Source organism: Centroberyx gerrardi, chromosome 3 (genome assembly GCF_048128805.1).
Source record: "Centroberyx gerrardi isolate f3 chromosome 3, fCenGer3.hap1.cur.20231027, whole genome shotgun sequence".
Classification (NCBI taxonomy): domain Eukaryota; kingdom Metazoa; phylum Chordata; class Actinopteri; order Beryciformes; family Berycidae; genus Centroberyx; species Centroberyx gerrardi.
The window spans coordinates 31,074,561-31,099,286 of NC_135999.1; the positions used below are offsets into that span (position 1 = coordinate 31,074,561).

General features: G+C 40.6%; 1 protein-coding gene and 1 non-coding gene across 3 annotated transcripts in view; both read left to right on the forward strand.

Moving 5' to 3' along the window:
- The first annotated feature begins 5,923 nt into the window (after positions 1-5,923).
- The window catches only part of LOC139910212 (CD48 antigen-like), a 32,162-nt gene continuing 13,359 nt past the window's right edge, over positions 5,924-24,726 (forward strand). Inside the window, exons 1-4 of one of the 2 annotated variants that reach the window (XR_013507554.1) lie at positions 5,924-5,980; positions 16,450-16,779; positions 17,038-17,186; positions 17,757-17,897. Coding sequence is in view for 1 of the 2 variants with exons in the window: in XM_071897436.2 (XP_071753537.2) it covers positions 5,932-5,980; positions 16,450-16,779; positions 17,038-17,141 (483 nt within the window). In the remaining variant the exon portion in view is untranslated. Of the gene's footprint in view, positions 5,981-16,449; positions 16,780-17,037; positions 17,187-17,756; positions 18,262-24,726 lie in introns of those variants that run through there. The other variant, XM_071897436.2, reaches the window with a different exon arrangement.
- Positions 21,045-21,260, forward strand: LOC139910271 (small nucleolar RNA U3). Its single transcript, XR_011784561.1, has one exon. It is a non-coding gene; the product is annotated as a small nucleolar RNA U3 (small nucleolar RNA).

The following is a 24,726-nucleotide window of genomic DNA, read 5'->3' on the forward strand; positions in this document are numbered from 1 at the left end:
TACAGGTGGACGACCTCCTTCCTCTCCCTCAGCAGAGAGGGAGCTTCTCTTCTCTTCTGCAGTTGTTGAAGTTGACCATGATGATGTGGAGAGATCTTGTTCATTTTATTGTATGTGTCACATTCAGTTAGAAAGTGCAGCTCTCTCTCCTCTGCTCTGTCGACTCTTCTCCATAGCCAGGCTGAGGCTGAGTCTGTACTTTGTTAAGGTCTTCTTCAACTCTTGATGGTTCACCTTAGTCAGATCCTTTGCTGCTGTGTCAGACAGAGCCATGTTAGGTAGGATATTTTAATGGCATAGAAAGCCATTCTTGCTTTCTCCTTGTGTTCATTCACAGCCAAAGAGAAGTTAAACTAGTTTTTAAACCTAAATATGTGTCATTTGTGGTCCAATACTAAATGTGCTGCTAGTTCCCTGATATCTGGAGCTTTTACAGCAGGCTTTTCATTTGGTGAGACCGGTTGCAGGTGAATTTTCTATTCATTGTTAAAAAGTTCTGTCTCACTCCACGAGTGAAGAAATTTGTTCATTTGGTCTCAGTTTTAACTGCACGGTTACTTTTTGTATACATTTAATACGTCGCTGTCTGACAACCTTAAAAATAATCCGTCATGTCAAACAGAATGAGTCGCTCTTTGAAAGTCCATAAAACAGGCTTAACTTTGCTTTCCTGTGATTTACGTATCTTTACTAATATATCTAGTGAAAATGCGGGTGGGCTTTATATTAAAAGTAAATTATGCAAAATATTTATTTCTATTTATTTCTATTAGAATTTGAATGAACATACTTAGGGACATTGCAAAATGGCGTGAACAACTTCCCGACCGGACGGCAAGAAGATCAGTTGTTTAGTCTGAACTGCCCTCGTCAGGCAACATTTGATTAGTCTGACCTAGGCTTAAGATGTTTCCATGCCACAGTAACTGCTTAAACAGAGTGCAATTGTTAGGCTACAAAACACTTGGATTATGCTGCACGAGCTCTTTGGAATAATTTGATAGTCATTTTATGCTTTTTTTGGAGGTGTAAAAAGATGGCTTTGTTAACTTCAATAGTTTGGGAGAAGACTGAGATAACTGAGAGAACTTGTTGTGTGTTTGGCGGTCCTACAAACTTTAATGGAGTTTTGACTGACGACTGGCGAGTAGATAATGACTGAATTTTCATTATAGGGTTCAGTATTACTTTAACAAACATTGTGCTTTGTTCGTCAACCCTATCCTTGTCTATCCTAATTAAAGCTTGTAAGTTATTTAAATGTATTAATGTTCAGTGACAAAATTTGTGTTTTGAAGCCAGGCAGTGAGATATAGATAGAGTCATTATGCGTTGGCATAAAGAATAAAGCTTGAAACGCACTTCTAACATAAACAATGTTGCAGATACAGTTACTGTTTAGGGATATATTTATTGGTATTTCGAAATCAAAGGCCAAAAAATACATTGTAAGAATAATTTTCCCATAATGAAACTACATTCCTCAACTTCTTGGTTGAGCAGTGAACAGCCAAAGTGCATAAAGCTTCATGCATCTGGTCCATTTCTACTTTTTATAAGCATATAAGCATCAAAATACACAAATACAACTTGTCACACGCAAACTCACACGGTGGCACAACAGAATAATCAGAATTCAAAAACAAAGAACAAAAGGGGAAAAGAATTACGACGAGAAAGAAAAGAGCAATGGGAACACTACCACATATAAAGTGACAAAGCTTTGCTCTTTTAGGTAAGGTAACAGAGGTTTTTATGAAATTAGATTAAAGCTTTCACCTGCTCCATTCATCTGAATATTTGCCCCAATTGCTCTTAATGCAGAGCTTGTACTTTAAACCCTGAAAGAAACCTGAAAGTTCTGTCCAAACCTGATCTGAGCCTGGGCTGTAATAGCTTTTGGTCACAAAAACTAAAGCTTATTTGCTAATTGTTAATATTGTTTTGCTAATAATAAATTGCTAATAACAGTATTTTCAATGTTTCTTAATTGTAGCCGACCCAACCTTAGGCAATGACATGAGAATTTAGCTTGACCCAAGCAGAGCCTGTTATGTCACATAGAGTTCAAGCATGAATGTCATATTGTAATGCAGGGTAGCTTCCCTGTCCTGTGGAGGTACAGGAATGGGTGGACAAACCCAGTCATCACAGCAATAGATAAAGAAATGGTACAGGAAATGTTCAACTCCTGGACAGTTATATAAGAACTAAGTATAAATATGATCACAAAGGGAAGATAGCTGATGATTGTAAAGACTGTGATGATCAGAATGACCTTAAAGGCCTTCATCTTTGGATCACCGCTCCTCCCCTTCTCCCTCTCCCCTTCCCCCGGCCCAGGCTTTCTCAAAGCCCTGAGAACTGAGAGGCAGCAGAACAGTTTCACTGAGAACAACAGCAAGTACAGACTCATGGTACAATATTGTAACACAGTTGTTATCTCAAGCATAAATGCATAGAGAAAAGAGACTCCAAGCACCAGCAGCCAGACCACAGAGCAGCAGGCCGCCCTGTACTTGAGGGATTTCAGCCTGAGGAAGAGCACAGGGTGGATGACCGCAAGGTAGCGCTCCACACAGATACAGGTCTGGAAGAGCGGGCGGCCGTGGAAGAGAAAAACAGAGAAAAACGCAACGGCCCGAAAGACACCGACGGTGCCGTGATACAAGAAGATGAAAAAACAGATATTTGACAAACCAAAAAGCATCTCAGACACAGTGAGGTTGAGAGAGAAGAACTCCAAGGTCATCACGGTTCTTGCTCTGGTCACCATCAGCCAAAGGATAAAGCCGTTGGCAGGGAAAATCAGGATGAAGTTGATTGCATTTGCAGCAGTAAGAAGCGAGGGAAGAGGAAGATGTTGAAGGTAGGAGCTGTTGGTGAAGACGGGGACTGTGTTTTCTTCAAGGCTGACCATCTTGACTCCACAGTTTCTACGGAATGTTGAAGAAATCAGAGTGCCATGTTGCTTACTGCTTTGACAGGAAAACCAGCTTTAACACAATCAAAAAAATATTGAAATCATACTGGCTAGATATTTCTGAAATGGTTTGTGTGAAGTCGTTACTTCAGTAAAGTGATGAAAGCATGTCTTCCAACCTGGTGTGCTGGACTCCTCCGTCTCTCTTCAGCAGCTTCAGCGTAGTGTGATCTGTGGAAAGAAGTATTATCTCTCTACCTGACAGCACCTCACCTTTTCTCTGCTGTCTCCACACCTGTTCAGTGGATCATGTTACTCACATTTATATTCATGTCACAGCAACCATTACCTGGACAAACATTACCTGGAAACATGCAAATACTGTGCCAAAAAATACAGAACAGCACATCAAACAATCTATTTGAGTATGGGGGGCAGAAGAGGAGAGGGTAAAAGGACAGTATGAAATTCAGCTTAAGATAAAAGTTTTATTTTAGTAATCATTGAACTAAAAATGGCTATTCCACTATTTTAAGACTTAATTTAGGAGGCAGCCAAAATTGTTTGTTTGATATGGAGAAACCATTTTAGGGTATTGTGCAATGCATATCCCTCCCTCCATCCATCCATCCACCCATTATGATCACACTTATTTCCGGTGAGGTTCAGAGCAGCCCAGATGTCCTTTCCACCATCAACTCCCCCTGGGGGATGTCAAAGCAATCCCAGATATGGTGGGACATGTAGTCCCTCCAGCTTCTCCCCCAAGGCCATCTGGGAGATACAGTCCCTCAAGCATGTCTTAGGTCTGCCCCAAGGTCTCCAAACAGTCAGCTATACCCTTACCAGGGGTCTGAACCACCTCTTGGAAGGAGCGGTAGCTTGACTCCGGGATCGCTGAACTCCTTACACAAGGTGTGTGTGTGGTGCATGGTGCGTGAGTGTGTGTGTTTGTTTTTGTCCTTTTATAATTAGTCTAATTGTAACTGTAACCATGTCTGTTATTTGTTGCATATTGTGTTGTATCTTATGTTGTGTATATTTTATTTTTGTCTTTTGTCAGGACCCCCTCGAAAATGAGATGGTACATTTCAAGGGGTTTTATCCTGAAAATAAAATAAAATTTGTTACAATTTGTTACACTATCATTGAGAGTGAGGCTAGCCACTCTACAGAGAAAATGTATTGAAAATACATTCTCTTTGAATACAATGTCAAAGAATATATGTTTGTGACAAATCCATGTCCAATGGACATCTAAGATTTATATATATTCCTTGTTTGCCCGCTCTCGGTACCCATTGCATGTCTGACCGTCCTGGAAGAAGGATCCCTCTCTCTGATTCCCTTCTCAAGGTTTCCTCCATTTTTTGTTTCCTAACTAGCATTTAAGTAGCATTTAGGCTGCTACCAATAGAATTTGAAATTTGATGACTTTGGCAATCCCTTGAGTCCCTTAGGAGTAGTGTTTTACATCACTGTTGCAAAGACGACTTGCCTCTGAACTCCTGATGTGATTTGCTACTCTCTTAACCTCCTTGCAGGCTGGTTTGTCAGATAGCTGATATGAAATGATACAACTTACACATTACATCCTCCATTGATAAGTCTCTTAGAAAGGGAGAGGAGGCGGCACACACATACACACACATGGAGCAGCCTCTCATTTTGAATCAAAGAAATTAAAAACTGTGTAAGGACACTAATGGATACTGCTGCATACACACACACACAACACACTGTGTTTCTGTGACCGCTGGACAACGCACACTGTTCTTCTTTCTCTCTGTTGGATAGAAGATCTTCTGTTGTTATTTGACTCACCAGCATCTTGTGCAGTGAGCTGTTTCATCCATCTGAAGAATACAGAGTTTGTTAAACTAACCTGTTGGCTTCTGCCTTTAATCTATGGCCTATATTGTTCTTTTTCACTGCCTCACGCTACCGGAAACGATTGTGATGTGGATAGCAGGGATTGCCTTTACCCCACGGAAGGAATGGTGTCAAACTGTGAGTTGACTGCTCTCAAGTGTACTGTCTGATTGACTCTGTCTGGACTCTGGGAGGGAACTAAGTCAGAGCCAAGAGCTCCCACAGTACACTAGAGATCAGATGACTTCCAGTTGCACTGCTTTATTTCTTACTAATGACACAAGACTGGCAGAGTGTGTCAAGTGTTGAACTAAGAGAGAGAGAGAGAGAGGGCAGGCAGGCAGGCATAGAGAGAAGGAGGGAGGGAGAGCCGGGCAGAGAGGGAGGCAGAGAGAGAGGGAGGGAGGAATCCCCTGATTCAATCTGATTCCCTGAACCAGCTGGTATCAGACCTCAGCAGCATGTGTCAACACCAAGACACACACCAACACACACCTAGAGACAAAATAAAGTGTACTGACCTCCACTTAAAACAGCACTACACAGATAATTGGAATAACAAAATGAATAACCAATTAAAAAAACTGAATAAACTTCAGTGCTATCACACACTTAACAGAGAAATTACATTGGCCAAATACCTTAGCATTTATGAAATTAAAGAAAGAAAAATATACAGACTTCGGGACCATAACCTGAAAATTGAAAAAGGAAGACATTCAAAAACCTGGAAACCCAAAGACAAGAGGCTCTGCAGCCCTGTAACCTCATGGAAACTGAGACAGAAACACACTTTCTGTTCTCATGTCCAAAATATGACAAGATAAGAGAAACCTATGACCCTAAATTTAAAGAAATATTGCCAAATTTTAGCAATTTGTCACAGATAGAAAAGCTGCCTCTGGTCCTTGGTGAGGATGAGACTCTGTTACTGGCAGCAGGATCTGTATCAGCCTGCCACCGCCTCAGACAGAGAGAATAGACCAAACTGCTGAAGAGGGAGGGAGGCAGGCAGAGAGAGGGCCTGAGCACTGTGAGGCAGGGAGAGAGAGGGAGGGAGGGAGAGACTATGAAGCCTCAGCCTCCCAGCAGCACTGTCTGCTGCTCTCTAACCTCTTTACACTATGATGTTCTCTATGGGGATTAAATGGCTGGTGACAGCTGCACTGATCAAATGGATCCTGAGTGAGTTCTTAATAACTTACTGATCTTTTGTATTGAGATACTGTTGCCTCTGTTTCATCACAGACAGGCTGGTAGTTTGTATCAAACAGTTAATTCAGTGAACAAAATGAGCAGAGAGGTTCCAGTTCCAGTCTTCACATTAGTTATGTTATCAGATTAGTTCAGGTAGGTTTACATAGTAGATGATGTGCTCTGCTTTATGAATTATTTCCTACTAATGAGACCAGATTGACAGAGTGTCTCTACAGTAAGCCAGGCTGTCTCTCTGCTTCATAGCATCTGTATGAAGTGTGCAGTGAAGTCAAGTGAAATTATTATTGTATGCACTAGATGTACATTTTACATGGAGCTAGTAGGCTGTGTGTGTGTGTGTGTGTGTGTGTGTGTGTGTGTGTGCGCACGCGCGCGCACTGTGACTGAGTCATGTGTGATTCCCTCTCTGACATCCCAAACCCCAGCCCTGACATCCTCTCTCTGAAATCTCAAACCACAGCCCTGACATCCTCTCTCTGAAATCCCCTGACATCCTGATTCTGTGTCTATATTGTGTAATTACATTAATCATCACACTCCACAGTTATTTTAGCAGAGTAAAATCACACACATCCCAATATTAACCAGCAAAATATGGAACAAAAGTAGAGTCTCCACACTGAAAGCTGCTGCCAAAGTGGATAACTGTATTATTTTATGTATCTATTTGTATCTATTTATCCACCTTGGCAGCAACATTTACTCTGCAGACTCTACTTCTGTTCTTTATTTAAACACACACAAATCGTTGTGGTGCAACTGATAGGAGTGTGCAGATGATTTCATGTGGTTTACATGAAATCATCTGCTGTTTCCTCCATCTGAAGAATACATAGTTTGTTAAACTTGTAACCTGTTGGCTTCTGCCTTTAATTTATGCTCCATATTGCTCCATCTTTTTCACTGCCTCACGCTACCAGAAACTATTTTTTCAAGGGTGGTATAGCTGGTATAGTTGCAGTGGTAGTGGTTCCAGGAGAGGTAAGAAAAAAACAACATCAAATACACGAATTCTGCTACTACTGCTATTACTGCTGCTTCAGTTTCAGTAGTGGCAAGAAAAAAGGAAAAAAAAAAGCCCCTGCAGTCGCAGTGGTAACGGTAGTAGTTCCAGGAATGGCAAGAAAAAAAACAAGGGGGGGATGGGGGGGTGAGGGGGGGAGAGAGACCGTGACCAGGGAGACGTGTCAGCAGTGGGACTATAAAGCCTCAACCTCCCAGCAGCTCTTCTGTCTGCTGCTGTGCTCCTGCCTCTTTGCACTGTGATGTTCTCTATGAGGATTAAATGGCTGGTGACAGCTGCACTGATCACATGGATCCTGAGTGAGTATTTAATAACTTATTGATCTTTTGTATTGAGATACTGTTGTGTCTGTGTCATCAAAGACTGGCTGGTAGTTTGTAGCCTATCAAACAGTTAATTCAGTGAACAAAATGAGCAGAGAGGTTCCAGTTCCATTCTTCACATTAGTTATGTTATCAGATTAGTTCAGGTAGGTTTACATAGTAGATGATGTGCTCTGCTTTATGAATGATTTCCCACTAATGGCAGAGTGTCTCTCTACAGTAAGCCAGGCTGTCTCTCTGCTTCATAGTGTCTGTATGAAGTGTGCAGTGAAGTCAAGTGAAATTATTGTTCTATGCACTAGATGTAGTTTTAAATTAAGTAAGGAGGGTGGTGTGAGTGTATGAGTGTATGAGTGTATGTGTGTTTGTGTGTGCATTGTGACTTAGTCGTGTGTGTGATTCCCTCTCAGACAAAACCTCAGCCCTGACATCCTGATTCTGTGTCTATATTGTGTAATTACATTAATCATCACACTCCACAGTTATTTTAGCAGAGTAAAATCACACACATCCCAATATTAACCAGCAGTTAATATAGATTAAGTATAGATTTAACATCAGTATATACATGTCTATGTATGTGTGTGTGTGAGTGTGTGTGTCTGTGTGTGTGTGTGTGTGTGTGTGTACGTGTGTGCTTGAGTATTGAGTCATTGGGAGACTAGGGGAGTATTTGTGAGTTTGACTGCCATGGGGAACACTGTTGTGATGGTGTGAGGTTTTGGTCTTGCTAGACCGCAGCCTCTTGCCGGAGGGGAGATGTTGACAGATGGGGTGGCTGAGGTGAGAGGGCCACGATCCATTTCCTTTTTTCTTTTAACTTAAGGGTTGAAGTGTGTGCTGTGTGTCCCGGTGTGTCACAGTGACAGTCAGGACCCTTGATCATGACCCTCACGTCATTCAGGCAAAAAACACATAAGAGACAGAGTAAAAAGAACAAGGACACATAAGAAACAAAAAAAAAAAAAGTGCAATAAAAGGACAAAGACACACAAGTTCTGTAAAGACATTCATGTTGAGAACTACTAATGGGACTAACAGGGGAAATGACACCCAGGAAGTGGGTTCAACTGAGGGAGAAACATAATGGGAAGTTCAGAAACTGCATGTGATTATATGAGGCTTGGGCAGATATTCGATATAGATACAGAAGGTGAGTATCCTCACAGAGTCATTGGGAGATTAGGGGAGTATTTGTGAGTTTGACTGCCATGGGGAGAAAACTGTTGTGATGGTGTGAGGTTTTGGTCTTGCTAGACCGCCGGATGTTGAAATCTTATCTACCTAATTGCCCTCTCTAAACTGCTAGTGTCACTTGCTGTCTAAAAAATAACTAGCTTCATAATGTTACTCCAATGTTTGTGTCTGTCTGAGAGAGGAGATGGAAAGTTACAGAAGGTGAGTATCCGCACAGTCAGTGGAAGACTAGGGGAGTATTTGTGAGTTTGACTGCCATGGGGAAAACTGTTGTGATGGTGTGACGTTTTGGTCTTGCTAGACCGCAGCCTCTTGCCGGAGGGGAGATGTTGACAGATGGGGTGGCTGGGGTGAGAGGGGTCAGCCACGATCTTTTCTGCCCGCTTTCTGGTCTGGGAGGCATACAGCTCTTGAAGGGAAGGCAGGTTGCAACCGAACCAAAGGTCTTTTCTGCGGCCCGGATGATCCGATGATAGTGGTGCTGATGTTCTGCTCCCACTTGAGGTCCTGAGAAATGACTGTTCCTAGGAATCTGAGTGACTCATGAGTCATCAACAGAGTTTATCATGGAGAAGGGCTGGGATGATTGTATTGAAGGCAGAGCTGAACTCCACAAACAGGATCCTGGCGTATGTTCCGGGGTGGTCCAGATGCTCCAATATAAAGTGCAGTGCCATGCCGACAGCGTCATGTACAGACCTGTTGGCTCTGTAGGCGAACTGCAGTTGGTCTAGATCGGAGTCGGTGATGGTCTTGAGGTAAGTTAGCATGAGGCGTGCAAAGGTCTTCATTACCACAGAGGTCAGGGCGGCGGGTCTGTAGTCATTAAGGCCTGTGATTCTTGGCTTTTTGGGGACTGGGGTGATGGTGGATGCTTTGAAGCATGCAGGAACTTTGCATTCTTCAGGCACAATGTCCTGGGAAACAAGATGTGTAATGACTCAGCAGAAATAATGAAGCATATTATTTCTTCCACACAAACCATTCATTTAAATGGGACTGTTGTCACTGTACATGTAATGGAATCAAACTTTGTCCTGGCTGCATGTCTGCTATCCACATGTTATCCACAGTATAAATAGGCTATGCACTCATTGATCTGTGTTCACCTAACTGTAACACCTACTAATGTATGCATGTATGCATGCAACGGACTCCTCTCCTTCTTTTAACTGCAGTGATCAACGGCTCAGTTCCTTTACACACTCCAGATGTTTATTCTTTTCAGTCCAGCAGTCTGGATATTACAGAAGGGGAGGGTGTCTGCTTGGATGTCTGCCATCCAACTGGATGTCTGCCATTTACAGGGATGCAAACACATGTATGGTGAAAAAAGAGAGAGCTACCCGAAGTCGGAAAAAAAAGGGACGTAATGTGGGCGTGCGTCTTCAGTCATTAATCGGACTATGCTCTGTAGCATGTAAACGGGAATATGAATGGAATATTCTATAAGCAACTCATGTAAACACATTGATCAAAATATTGTCTTATTTAGAATAAGGTCAATAGTCGGATTATTGCAGTCCATGTAAACGTAGTCATCTTGAATGTTTTTCCATAGTACAATATTCCAACAATTTCTATCATTAGCTTAGTAGTATATTTACCCGCAGACATTTTACACCTATGGCTTCTCTTTTGTATGTCGCAAAATGAAACATGAGCAGCGCTACAGTGATACTCAACTTACTATCAAGTGATTATATGATATGCAGCGAATCAGTACGCACACACACACACACACACACACACACACGCACACACAGCCTCAGTCCTGTTGTAAATGAGTATCAGTATTTTAGCTGAGCACTAACTGGATGTATGGGTAATGTTAGTGTTGCTCAACATTGTGAAGCAGAAAACTTGCCCACATCTCTGTTCTGTTTTAGGATGGATTTCCTCTTTTAGGTTAGCCAGAACAAAGTGTGAAGCCAGAAGAAATTAGCCATAGAACAGTGATTCTCAACCTTTTTCATATCAAGGACCCCTAATTTAGTCCACGTTAGAGCTACGGACCCCCATTTGATTAGATTTTGTGTCTTGGATCCAAATCTGAGAATAATCTATATTGTTAGATATGATTTTGTCCAGAATTACTATCTGTGTTGTACGTAGAGAAAAGATAGTGAAACTATGATCAAAACAGTAATTCTTCTACATTCTCTGTGTTAACTTTTTGTAAATGAAATAATGGTGAAGTTTAACAATTCATCCATTTGCTGGGGACCCCCTGGAACCCACTCAAGGACCCCTGGTGGTCCACGGACCCCACCACTGCCATAGAATATTGTCAATATTGCCACTCTACTTATTATGCAACAGCTAAATATTATTTGGCTAAACATGGTTCTCCCTCTTCAGTACTCTGTGTTGGCAGAGACCATGTAACCTAAACATCTTTCACAAAGGGAAATGTGTTGGACTCATAAACTTAATACAACAAAACCTTCAGGATTTAATGATGATTTTTCATACAAGCTGTTGAATAAAACATCAGATGTCCGTCTTATGAGCAAAGCAGTTTATGGAGAGAAGCACACAGCAGTGGAGTGCAGTTCTCTGAACAAACAGGTTACATGTTTATGACTTCAGCAGGAGAATCAAGCAGTGTTTAGGGTGGAAAGTGTCCTTCAGTGTCTGATGGAGACAGGCACATGTCCTGGGAAACAAGATGTTTAATGACTCAGCAGAAATAATGAAGCATATTACGTATTTCTTCCACACAAACCATTCATTTAAATGGGACTTTTGTCACTGTAAATGTAATGGAATTAGACTTTGTCCTGGCTGCAGGTCTGCTATCCACATGTTATCTACAGTATAAATAGGCTATGCACTCATTGATCTGTTAACCTAACTCAACACCTACTAATGTATGAATATTTGTGACCATATGATGCAAATGACCACCAGAGCTGAGTGGAGTTTCCCTCTGACTATGTGTGTGTGTGTGTGTGTGTGTGTGTGCGTGCGTGCGTGCGTGCGTGCGTGTGTGTGTGTGGACCTCCACAACTGCTAAGAATCTACAACCGCTCACTGTTATGTGACTGATGAATTGTGTGTTTGTCTCAGCCATGCCATCCTGATTGCGTGTGTGTTAACATTAATAATAATAATACACTTAATTTATATAGCACTTTTCAAAAAACAGAGTTTACAAAGTGCTTTACAGAAAAAAAAGACAGAAAGATAAAAGTTAAAAGCCAACCCGTAACAATGGGTTTTGAGACGCGATTTAAACATCGTATGGGAGGCAGACTGTTCCACAGTCTAGGTGCCATTACTGCAAATGCTTTATCACCCTTTGACTTCAGTCTGTAGGAACAGCCAAGAGATCTTGGTTTGAAGACCTAAGGGACCTTGTGGTCTGGTATGGATGAAGCAATTCCATGATGTACTCAGGCGCCTGGTCATGCAAGGCCTTATATGTAATTAGAAGAATTATAAACATATTTCTGAACTCTATTGGAAGCCAGTGTAAACAGGATAAGACAGGTGTAATGTGTGTTGTATGCTTAGTTTTGGTCAACAGTCTTGCTGCAGAGTTTTGAACTAATTGGCAGACTGATTCAGGCAGGTAGACAATGCATTGTCTAAACGTGATGTCACAAATGCATGAATAACCCATTCAGTGTTGTGAAAAGAGAGAAAAGCACTGATTTTGGCAATATTTCTTAATTGAAAAAAGCATGACTGTACCAACTTCTTAACATAATGTTCAAAATTTAAGTTTGGGTCAAAGATGACCCCTAGGTTTTTTGACACAGGCTTTGCTTGCTTATAAAAGAGCCCAGGTACTGCTGATTTGTTTAGAAAAGCATTCAGGACCATGATAAGAACTTCAGTTTTATCTGAATTTAGCTGGAGAAAGTTGTGAGCCATCTGATCCTTGATATCAGCCAAACAATCACATAAGATGATCAGATATACAAGAGCAGCACAGCAGAGTAAAACCACACACATCCCAATGTTAACCAGCAAAACATGGAACAAAAGAGCAGATATTGAAAATGTAAATAAACATGGAACAGAACTAGAGTCTGCACACTGAACACTTCTGCTAAAGTGGATACATTTATCAATAGTCTGTCTAGTTGTTAATACATTAATGAATACATTAATCATTTTTAAATTAGTTCACATATTTAGAGAAAGAGAGAATTTGATTGATGCTAGAAAATGAGAGACCAAGAGTAGGAGGAGCCGCAGGAGGAGGGAGAGAGAAGGGTGAATACTACAGTAAGTGAGTAGAGAATGAGGTGTTGCAGCGAGGTAAAAGCAAGGCTCTATATTTACACCTATCCAAGTAGAGCTGAAGCTACGGGGGACTCGGGCCTCTCTTCTTCAGGGATTGGGCAGCGCTGTCTATCTTCTTATGAGATGAGAACACAGCAGACACCAAAATCATCCATGGCTCCCTGGCAGATCATTGGCTACCCCATGCTTTTCCACTTGAAATGTTTATTGTTTTTCTTAAGCAGGGCCGGCGCTCCCTATAGGCTGAATAGGCAAATGCCTAGGGCCTCGCGCATCCTTTATTTATTTTTTTCTACAGTCGAAAAAAAAAAAAAAAGTTGTTGTTGGATAAATGACGTGCCAGTGATCATAAAACCCCAATCAAAAGTACTGATTCTGTGAAGCCCCCCCCCCCCCCCCCCCCCCCCCAAGTAAGAGATAGATCTTATTGGTTGCCAAATCTACACTACTTTATGAATCATTTCCTACTAATGACATAAGACTGGCAGTGTGTCAAGCATTTCTACAGTCATGCAGGGGAATTTAGTGAGGGCGGAGGAGAAAAACAAAGAGAGAGTAATGTTGGTGTGGAGGAGCTGGGGAGGAGCTAGTCAAACCATAAAAACCTCCTAAGTGAGTCTGCACAGAGCCACACAGCCTGTCAGCACTTCTTTACACTATGATGTTCTCTATGGGGATGAAATGGCTGGTGACAGCTGCCCTGATCAAATGGATCCTGAGTGAGTACTTCATAACTTATTGGACTTTTTCATTCATATTGGAAGTTCCAGCTCCAGTCTTCACATTAGTTATGTTATCCGATTAGTTCAGGTAGGTTTACATAGTAGATGATGTGCTCTGCTTTATGAATGATTTCCTATTAATGAGACAGTGTCTCTCTACAGTAAGCCAGGCTGTCTCTCTGCTTCATAGTGGCACTTTAGTATTTTCCACATCATTGTAAGTAGTGGCTACTTACAACTGACCATATTTCTGTCCTCAATGCTCCACTAGGAAACAAAGAACAATCAATGAGAGCAAAAATGAACTGAATCATTGAGGTCATATGTTCTTTCAAATTATCATTCTATGCACTAGATGTACACTTTACATCTGTGTGTGTGTGTGTAAGTGTGTGTGTGTGTGTGTGTGTGTGTGTGTGTGTGTGTGTGTGTGTGTGTGTGTGTGGACCTCTAACACTGCTAAGGATCTACAAGCTCTCACTGTTATGTGACTGATGAGTCATGTGTGTTTCTCTCTAAGGTCAAAACTCAGTTTTAACATACAAGAGCAGCACAGCAGAGTAAAACCACACACATCTCAACATTAACCTGCAAAACATGGAACACAACTAGAGTCTGCACACTGAACACTTCTGCTAAACTGGATACATTTATCAATAGTCTGTCTAGGTGTTAATACATTAATGAATAGGCTACACAAATAGATTTTCAATGTGTGAACTCTACTTTTGTTCTTTATTTAAACAGAGACAAATCAGATTTAATGAACTGATAGAGTCTGCAGAAGATTATCATGTGGTTTACAGAGAGAGATTTGGTCAACACAGTGTTCCCTCTTGGCTTGGAGCCCAGCACAGTGTCGGCATGGTTGCCAACACACTGTTGGAGCCAGCTGGGTATATAAAAGGAATATTACCAACAGAGTATCTGACAGGAGAGCAGCCGCACACAGATACAGTAAATAGCAATACAATAACTTAGCAGTCAAACAACTTCTGTGAAGACATTTATGTTGTTATTTATGTTGAGAAATGACAACCAGGAAGTACAGCTGGTGAAAGGGTTGAACTAAGGGAGAAACTCTAAGAACTGAATGGGAAGTTCAGAAACTGTATTACTTAACCAGTTAGCTCAGTGGCTGAAGGAAAAAAAACTCTACACATCAGTCCTGTCAGTGACCTCTGATGTATAGTACTAGACCTAGTACATCAACGTTGATGAGTTTAAAAGCTATGATTGGATGGTTGTTTTCTACCATCAATGACACTCGGGTTAACTTAGCAAAATTTGTATGGCAATACTAACAACATATTTACAAGAAGGCCACAGGGAAATTCTGACTTTGGCCCATTGGCCAACTTTGTAGCCATATAAGTTAATCAACTAAAATTCAAGATAGAATTTCAAATGCAAGTCCAGTTGTAGAGAAGAAATACTAAATTCAGGTACTGAAGCAGCAGCCAAAAAACACCAGCATCCGAACCGGAAGTCAATGTCATCTCACCTCAACTCAGTCACTCAGAGAGAGGAATCATGGAATTAACTTACCTGTTAAGTGATGAAAACATAGACACCAAAATCACCCATGGGTCCCTGGTAGATCATTGGTTACTCCATGCTAACACTTTAGCATACACTATGTTGAGTGATAGTAGCCCACTAGCATTATCCAAAGTAAGAAGACTGACCTTTTAGTAATAAAAAGTTGTTAGTGATTTTTAGGGCTGTAGTTAATCATTATCTCACTACAGCTGATTTAACTCACTCAATAATGTGCTAAAGTGTTAGCATGGAGCTAAACAGCCAATGATCTACTGGAGACACATGGATGATTTTGTTGTCTATGGTATGTTCTCAATACTTAAAATGCCACCCATCTTAAGAATTCACATTCCTAAAGCTAGAAATCAGAGAGAACAGTTGAATTGGTGAGGTCACTGGGATGTAAAATCAGGGGCTGCTCTATAGACAATGAATGGGGCTCTGACCTTGTGAAGCTATAAGATGCTAAGTTGAGTTGTCACTCAAACTCAGTCAAATGAAATTTATATTCTAGCATTGCTAACAAGTATGAAGCAGAATTTAAACCTCATCTGGGCGCAAGAACACACAAAAAAATCTTATGGGTCAACAAAGTCAGCGGCCCTTTCTTGTTGTGTGGCACAGTGCCAGATTTGACATCGCACTGACATCACAAATTCAAGGGTCAGTTCTCCAGTTTTAGCAGTAGGAAAGAGTGGTGCAGTATTGTCTGAACTGTCCTGGGGCACAGGAAAAACATGTGAAATAATCATCTGACATTTCATTTTGAATGTTTTTCCACGATACAATATTTCAACAATTTCTATCATTAGCTTAGTAGTATATTTACCTGCAGACATTTTACACCTATGGCTTCTCTTTTGTATGTTGCAAAATGAAACATGAGCAGTGCTACAGTGATACTCAACTTACTATCAAGTGATTATGATGTGATATGCAGTGAATCAGCTAGTAGCACTTTGCTGAACATCTACTTTCTGTTACCTGATAATTGAGTATCAACGTTGGACGATTCAAATAAAGTATTACCGTGCTTTATATACTAATTCCATTCTTTTGAAGCCTTCATACACTAACAAATGATTCCATCAAATGCCATATGTCATGTCAGAGACATGTCGTGATTCATTTTGCTCATCCCAGCTCCCTCTGCCATCTTTCCTGTTACTCTTTATACTGTCAATAATAAATATTATAATAATGCTAGCTGTTTAAATGGAGTTTGACTTTCACTACAGTGGGATGAATAAGTTCTCCCTCTCTGTCTCACTCTGTCTCTTTTATCTATACAGGCATATAGGCTTATTTGATATAATTTCATCATGCATGTTGTGCATTTCATGCATCTGATTCTTTTTTTTTTTTTTGCAGTTACAGCTGTGCTGCTAGAGGGAGAGAGTAAAATCCAGAATGTGTCGGGGAAAGTTGGAGAGAGCATCACTCTCCAGACTGGAGTTAGTGGCCTGCAAGGCGACTATCAGGTCCTCTGGTCAGATGACTCAGATCAATCTGTCCTAGTCAACTATAACGAGGGCAAGTTGAAGCCAATCTACATTGAGAGTTTCAGAGGAAGACTCCAGCTGGACAGAGGGAGTGGATCTCTCACCATCACGCACCTCAACATCAACGACACCGGACTTTACCTCGGACAGATCATCAATGGAGCCGGATCAACGCACCGCTTTAATCTAACGGTCTTGGGTGAGTAGTAGGAGACTTGAATTCTCAAAGGAACAGTTCACCCAAAGAACAATATGACCTTTAAAACTGCAAGTCAAATGACACGCTGCATACATACTACTGCCACTATTTTGCACAACCTGTTAATGCTTGAATCCATACTTTTTTTTGAGCAGCTCCATTTTTTTCTACATTAATATGTCTGAGTGTTGGAATTACTGGTTGAATATGTTCATATAATCCTCTGGATCTCACAGTCTGTTGTTTCTTGTTTCACAGAGGCTGATCCTGTCCCACCAACCTCTGCAGCCCCAGTTACCACTGCTCCCTGGACTCGTCTAGCAGTCGGCCTAGCAGTTGGCTGTTTTGCTGTTGTTTCATAGTGCTGCTGCTGCTCTACTGTGCAGTAAAACATGCAAAAATTGGAGGTTAGTATTAACAGATTTCTGACTTTGTATGAAACTAGAAGCTATATAAAAGAAGAGTATAATAAGTTGTAACTACAGTTATCAATATTAATGATATGTGTTATATATATAAAACATTTAGGGTCCCAGATGAATGTTAGTAATTTTAGTGATTTTTGGAAATTTTTCAAAAATATCAAACATGATACAACATCAAGCATGATAAATAGAAATAATTAACAAACTGCTATTAGACACATTCTTTAAGATACTGAATTTAGGTGTTACTCATGAATGGGTTAAGTTTGACCCACATGCCTGTCTGCTCTTAGATTAATACAGAACAGGGTTAGTACATTATGATAAACAGGTTTTATTTCCATCACATGTGCTTTACTAAACACAGTTGGGCATCGTGTTCCATTTCCAAGTGTCCCTTTTCTTAAACAGGCTGCTTTTGCTAGCTTTCGTTCTTTATTGTGGCTACGTTTGGGGGCAATTGAACATGCCCCTGGTCTTTAAAATGAAGCTTTTAATTTCTGCAGCAGTGCTAACATCTGCTTCTTGTTCATGTTTTCTCTCTCTGCACAGGAAACTGTCTCTCTTCTGCCAGCAGAACAACCGTCCAGGAGACAGCGGAGTGGTCTGATGTCAGAGTTTGACTCTGCATCAGATCCAGCTGAGAACACACACTGACCTCACTTCTCTATGGATATGAAGCAAAGATCGGCAGTTGATTACAGTGGAGTGTACTTTCAGGTACAACCTTCAGGTCATGGTGGGCAGCATCTGGTGAGCAATGTTCAATTTGGGGATTTTTGTTTTGATGCAGATTCCTCACACATGAATGTATGTTTAATCTGAAGGGTTTTGTGCTGTATGATGATGCTGCTCTCTCTTATACTGACTGATTGAGAATGTAGAGTTTTTTTTTCCTCTTAAATGTTTTCTTCCTTTGTGGCCGAAAGGTTATGCTGCATAACTGTAGTACATCTTCTGGGTCTGGGTTCAAATCACAAATATTTTTTTAATGTGTATGCAAATGTATTTGAAAAATAAAGTTGATTTAAAGAAAATGTAAGCCTCATTTGCCCCTTGATAGAACAATTTCTAGTCTGACCTTTCCGACTGCAGCCTGTAGAACTTGTAGAAACTCATTAGCATTATCACAAGCACGAGGCAGTGGGTTTAAATGTGAGCAAAGTCCTTGACGGGGGACTCAGCAACACCTGAACAAGATTTGTATGAGTGAATAAGGCTCAGCTACAAGGCCAGTGGATGAGAAATCCCACATCAATCTGCTTGTGGTTTCAAAACTGGTAAATATCTATGAAGCTTGCTTAAGAATACAGATAAGATGAGATAAACACTATAAACACATGAAGGGTCTGGTGAGGTCTGGTCTGGAGAAATGAAAACAGACGGTGGTGAGTCATAGAGGTGACAAAGACGTCTCAGTTTGAACAAAGAAGTGGTGAAGAGATACAATCAGAAATCCTTTCCCCCCCCAGGAAACCTTTTTTTATTGAATCTATTTTTTCTCTGCTCCAGTCTGAGTCTCTGTCTACCTGTCTTTACTTAATGTTATGCTACTCTATAGCTGAAGAGCTCTATAGCTGAAAAATATGTGGAAATGGATTTAGCTTTCCCCTTGAATTTTCCCTTAACTCATCAATAAGAAGCTCAAAAACCAACTTTGCTTGATTCTAAGTAACTATGTACCATGAAATGATAGCTAACTGAACAGTAATAAACATTTGCCAAGGCAGGCCGACTCTCACAGAAATATGCTCTACACATGCTATGTGCATGGTAGCACAGCCGTTACACTGAAGGGCTAATGCTGAAAACTGCCAGTCTGCCAGCTCAGTGTTAATAAACTCTTGAATTTTTGTGTATACCCAAGGAGAAAGCCATCATAAAACCATAATAAACCTGCCAGGCTTGTATCACACTAGAATCCATCACTGACACTCCCTGATCCCTGGTGCTAATATGCTAACATGCATATAAGTCAAGTACTACATATTTGTGTGGTCTGTATTCGTCACACACCACAACTGTGAAAGTGTTGAAAGTTAACATGGTTAGCTGAGACCAATGGATGGCAAATTCAAGTTCAAGTTTGGCTAATTCCCCTCTTGCTAGCAAACTTCAGTGCTGTTAGCTTACATTCAGGTTACAACACTCATGTTAGCATGTGCTACTGCTACATAGCATTAGCAACTGGTATGTCACTGAAAGTGCTACGCAGGGCATAATCTTCGGTATGCTTTTCACGTTTGTTGTTTTCCTTTTACTTCTTTGTGTTTGTCTTTACCAGCGTGAGAAATACCCAGAAGAAGGGTGACATATCCCTGAAAAATATATAGGACAGTTGTATGATGCTAAAGGACTTACAGGACAGTTTTATTTCTTCTTTTCTTGTTCAATGCATTTCATTATGAAGAGATCAAATATCAAAGAGAGATCAAATAGAGAGCTGTTAATGTAATTTACAGAAGGAAAAGTATTTATTTATAAGTAATATAACATAATAGTAATAGTAATAGTAATAATTTATAAGGATTTATAAGTCTTTCTACAGATAAGCCACTGGTATTATTTCATCACATCAGTGGTACTGGGTATCTGTGTATCATGACACTTCCTCTGTCTGCTTATACAGTCCACAATGGGTATGTGTGCTGTGCTGTGCTGTGCGTATGCCAAACCCATAAACTGGACACACACACATACACACACACACACACGAGGGAAAGCTCTAGCCCTGCTCATACCCCCATACCCCTATGCCTGAATAGAGAGAGAGAGAGAGAGAGAGAGAGAGAGAGAGAGATGATAGCAGGGTAGTCTTCTTCTTCTCTACCACTAAATCTTTCCCCTCCTCTTAATTTTACACAGACCCAGAAGCTGCCCTGTCAGGCAAATCCGTAGTCTTTCTACAGATATTTATTTCATCACATCAGTTGTATTGGGTTTAGTGGGTGTCTGTGTATCATGGCATTTCCTCTGGCTGCTTACAGTCCAATGCTTCTCTCTGGTGGATTTTTAGATCAGATCAGTCAATGGAAGTAAACTTTACCATGCAAATAATATTGACTGCCAAACAGATCAATATGGCAAATTATCTATCTGAGAGGATAAAGTGCAGTGCAGCACATAGCAGCACATTGTATGTGGTGATGGAGGTGCAGTGTTTCAGCTGCATGATGAGCTTTGGTTGGTTTATAGATACTTCTGATGCACCTGAACAGATCATAAGTGAGGTGACCTGGGTGGATGTTTTGGCTCTTTATGTCTCTTTCCCAGCCAACCCAGTCAGGGAGATCAGTTCCCAGCTTGTGTCCATGTAGCATGGATAGTAAATGATGTCTCTTCATCTTGAGGCCGTCCCTGCAAGCTCTATGGTGGCTCTGCAGTCTGTGAGGACCAGCAACATGTATGTAACATAACATTTTCTAAGTGAAGGCAGCCAAATCCCAGCATGTTGATGCCTCCATAATACCAATGTGGGGAAACCCTCTTTCATGCCAACTGGACACATGAGCGAGACTGAAGAGGTGCAGACTGGAAGACCTCAACACTTGATGAAGAGGAGGTTTATCTTCACTGCTGTCAATACAAAGAAGAGATTTTCAAAAAGAGACGTTTTGATAGGAATAAACAGGGTTCAGGAATGTTGACACCATTCAATATTTATTTCTCTGTCATGCAGCGGCTGCAGAGAATACGCTCCTTTCTTCCTGTGTTAGTTGTGGTTGCAGCTTGACATAACACTGTAGTCTTATGCTGACAACATAACCAGAGGTGAACAGTAACCATCACTGAGGTCAACGTTCCCAATAATGACTTCCAGGTTTCATCCACTGGTCAGTTACGACTTTACTTTCAGAGATCATTTCTATAGTTTCTGACTGGAGAAATGTGTTTCTAAAGTGTTTGGTCTCACTAACCACCATGATGAGTTGTGATATTTCCTTCTGACAGTGAAGTGGACAGTGAATAATGATTCAGTTCATATGTTCACTGTCATTGATGACTGTTCTTTGCTTGCTGGTGCAGCATTGACAGAGGAAATATGATCTGAGTCGTTACTTTTAGTGATGTGGAAAACAATTTTATCTTATGTCTTCTAGCAGTCATGCTAGAAGTCATATCTTAACAGTCATTAAAGACGATGAATTAATGAACTAAATCATTTTCCACATCCTTCCAGTCTTCAGGTTGACTACTGTATGTTTCTGATGGTGTAACAGCAGTTCAACACTCATTCATTCAAAGCATCATCCAACTATAATGTCAACACAATTACTGAAGATTTTCAGGATAGTTGAAGGACCACTTCTCTTGTTGAAGCTCTTCTGATTTATCAACACTTCAGGAGTTTGTATGCCAGTTATTGGATTTGTGTGCTGCTTTAAATTTAAACATCTTATTAGACATAAAAAAAAAAAGATTAGAACCAAACTTGTTTTGCTTTGATAATGCTGAACGCATAAAGAATTTATTTTCTACATCATAGTAAACAACCACTCAGATCATCTTCTCTTCCTCAATGCTCCACTAGGAAGCAAAGAACAGTCATCAATGACAGTGAACATATGTGAGTTACTTACAGTATTTAACTAAGTTTCAGGCTCTCATAACAGTAACACAGCCACAGAAACAGACTGACTGACTGCTGCTTTTCCTTTTAGATCACTTCTTTATAGAAACCAAATACTCACATCAACACTGCACTCACAACATCTAGATCACATATTCAGCCTTATCCACATAGGATACTAACGTTTCTTAATGATGTAATTTTATGGGACAACTTCTGGATGACATGTTTTCCTTTACAGTCAGCAAAACGTCTGTTCCTCACAACTTTGTAAATACTGTAATATGCAATATTTAATAGTTTCACATGGAAAAGGTTCATTTTGATGATGTCATGTCTGACAGTTTTATGTGTTGTGTGATACAGTGAGGAGGCAGAAGGATTGATGAACATGATAAAATCACAATTTGCTTCAAAAGAAACAAGTTTAATGTCCTAACAAATGGCTTTATTCCTCATTTTACAGTTTTTCACAACTGGTTACAAGCATTTCTCAATACTGAGTTCACTTTTCAAAACACTTGATGCACAACAGCGTTTGATGTGGGCCAAACTGAATGACTGTTCATTGCTTTGACACAAAATGCATTCGATTTGCATGATAAACTTTCATACACTACATAATGTAGTGAATAACAATGTTTTTGATTTAAAAAAAAAAGATATTGAGAGATTAGAGACAATGACATTGTGGGGTTATTTTTATTTTTATTGTAAACTGTTGTTGGCATGTCTGGAAAGTCCTAGAGATCACACAAGGCTGAAGTAATATTTTACATCAATATCCAATAAGGACATCCATACCTCAATGTGGTTCTCACCCTTCCCGATGCTGCTGCTGCTGCAGCTGGAACACTGATCACCTAAATGTAACCGGTAGAGTTACTAGTGTGGGTGCTGTTGGCAGACACACCCACTCCCTCAGAGTTCCCCACAGCCACTTTCTGAGAGCTTCACACCAGAGTGCTGCCAATCATTCATTTAGGTGTGTGATATTGATATATACCTCCCAGGTAGAAGCACTACCAGAAGGCTCCCTCCTTTTGCCCTTATGCTCTGATGTCCTTCATTGAGAGGTATGTTTTATTGTGTAGCCTTTGTTTCCTGCAACCGTTTCATTTTAGTGATTGTTGCTGTTTCAGAGGTACTGTTCCAGTACTGCTGCACTTTGCCTTCCACCATAGTGCTTCCACAATAGGTTGCTGGGAGATCCATGGTTGGTAGGAGACACAGACTCTGTGGGAGTGTTTGTGTCCACTGAGGTAACCTCCACATTCGTTTATCCCACTTCTCAGTATACAGTATGTGCTCTGAGCAGAGCAACTAACAAGCTGTTTGTATCTTCTAGGATGTTTGCCACTGCTGCTTTGCCTTGTTCTATTTTGATTTTGTTTTTATCAAAAACTGCAGTTGGCCTGCAGCCCTCTATTGTCTCAATTGAATTGTTTGGTAACTGTGAAAGTTATTCTAACTAATTAGAACTGTTTTAGGAGATCTAGGATAGTAACTGGTGTGTTACTCTTAAATTGTGGTTGATAGACTGAAAATAAATTATGTTTTTATTGTGAAACTCGCATCTCTGTCCTCTATTCTGTAGACTTAATCTGTGTATGTGGAAACCCTCTTTGTTATAAGTGAGTTCAACCAGCTAGTTCATTGGGTGAGTCCCAAGGTGGCGTAGTCAACTTATTTTGCCTATAACTAAGATTTAGTTGAGCCATCCCCATGGCCCGGTCACATAAAGATTATGAATATGTTAGAACTTAATTGAATTTAAAAGTAATTGTGTAGCTGCAAACATACCTTAGTGTAGTAGCAACTGCTTACATTGGGTTACTGCTCAGACCACCAGTTAAACACCTATAGGCTGTTTGCTTGAAGTGTATTACATGATGAACTCAAGAGCCAAAAGGGCCAGATAAAGCTCAAGTGACACTTACTCCACTCCAAACAAATGGCCATTCAGGCTAGTGGCTAATTAAGTAAATTAGTGCATGCAATGCACTGCACATGAATAGGTGTATACAGAATAAGGCTTGGACCTGGTCCTCCCACTGGCAGTCTAGTCCCTGCAGCCCAGACCCTCTCTGACCTGTAATTTAAGAAACTAAATATGTAACACATAAATAGACAAGACATTTAAACGTGCCATAATGAAAAGGCAATTTCCTGCTGTCAGGTGAAACACCCTCCCAATGTGCAGGAAGGGTGACGTCTTGGACTTTCCCCAGCTTAACTAAATATCTGCAGCTGGTTGTGGAGATGTGGTGGCTGATTTTGAGTCAACATTGACATGCATCTTCAGGTAAAGATATGACTCTTAATCCTATCTGTTCAGGATTGCGTTTGTGGCCCCAAAACTCCTCAGCCATAACCAAATCACTCCCAGCTCCATAACTGCATGAAGTGCAGGGGTTAAATTGAGATTTGTGATGTGATGATTGGCAGATGTGTGCATGTGTAACAGTTAGAAATAACCTATTATGAATTTCTACAAAATTGATATGCTTGTCTTACATATAGTTTTAGAGCCAACTGCATAGATGGGGTTCCTTCTCGCGCACCGTACGTGCCTCAGCAAAGGAAAAATACTTCCCAGCTGGAGGTGGGTACACGTGAGCAATGTTGCAACCAATATTTCTATGTTTAATGCTTTAAAATTGTTTTTGCAACAATCATGTAATCGGAAAGTTGCAGACATTTATGTGCAGGAATGGTAACTTTATCCACGAGCAGCACTTTTGGTTGCATGTTGAGCTAATGCTAGTTAGCTAGCCATGCACTTGCTGGCTTGCTCCCGGCCATAATGTTTTCTAGTAATTATTTTAGATAGTAATTTTTCTACTCTGTTACACAGATCTGAATGCTTGCAGTTGCATAACACTGTTGATGACGATTGTGTGTTGCTGATTTTTGTACCAGCTCCAGAATAAAGAGAACCAGAGTGAGAGC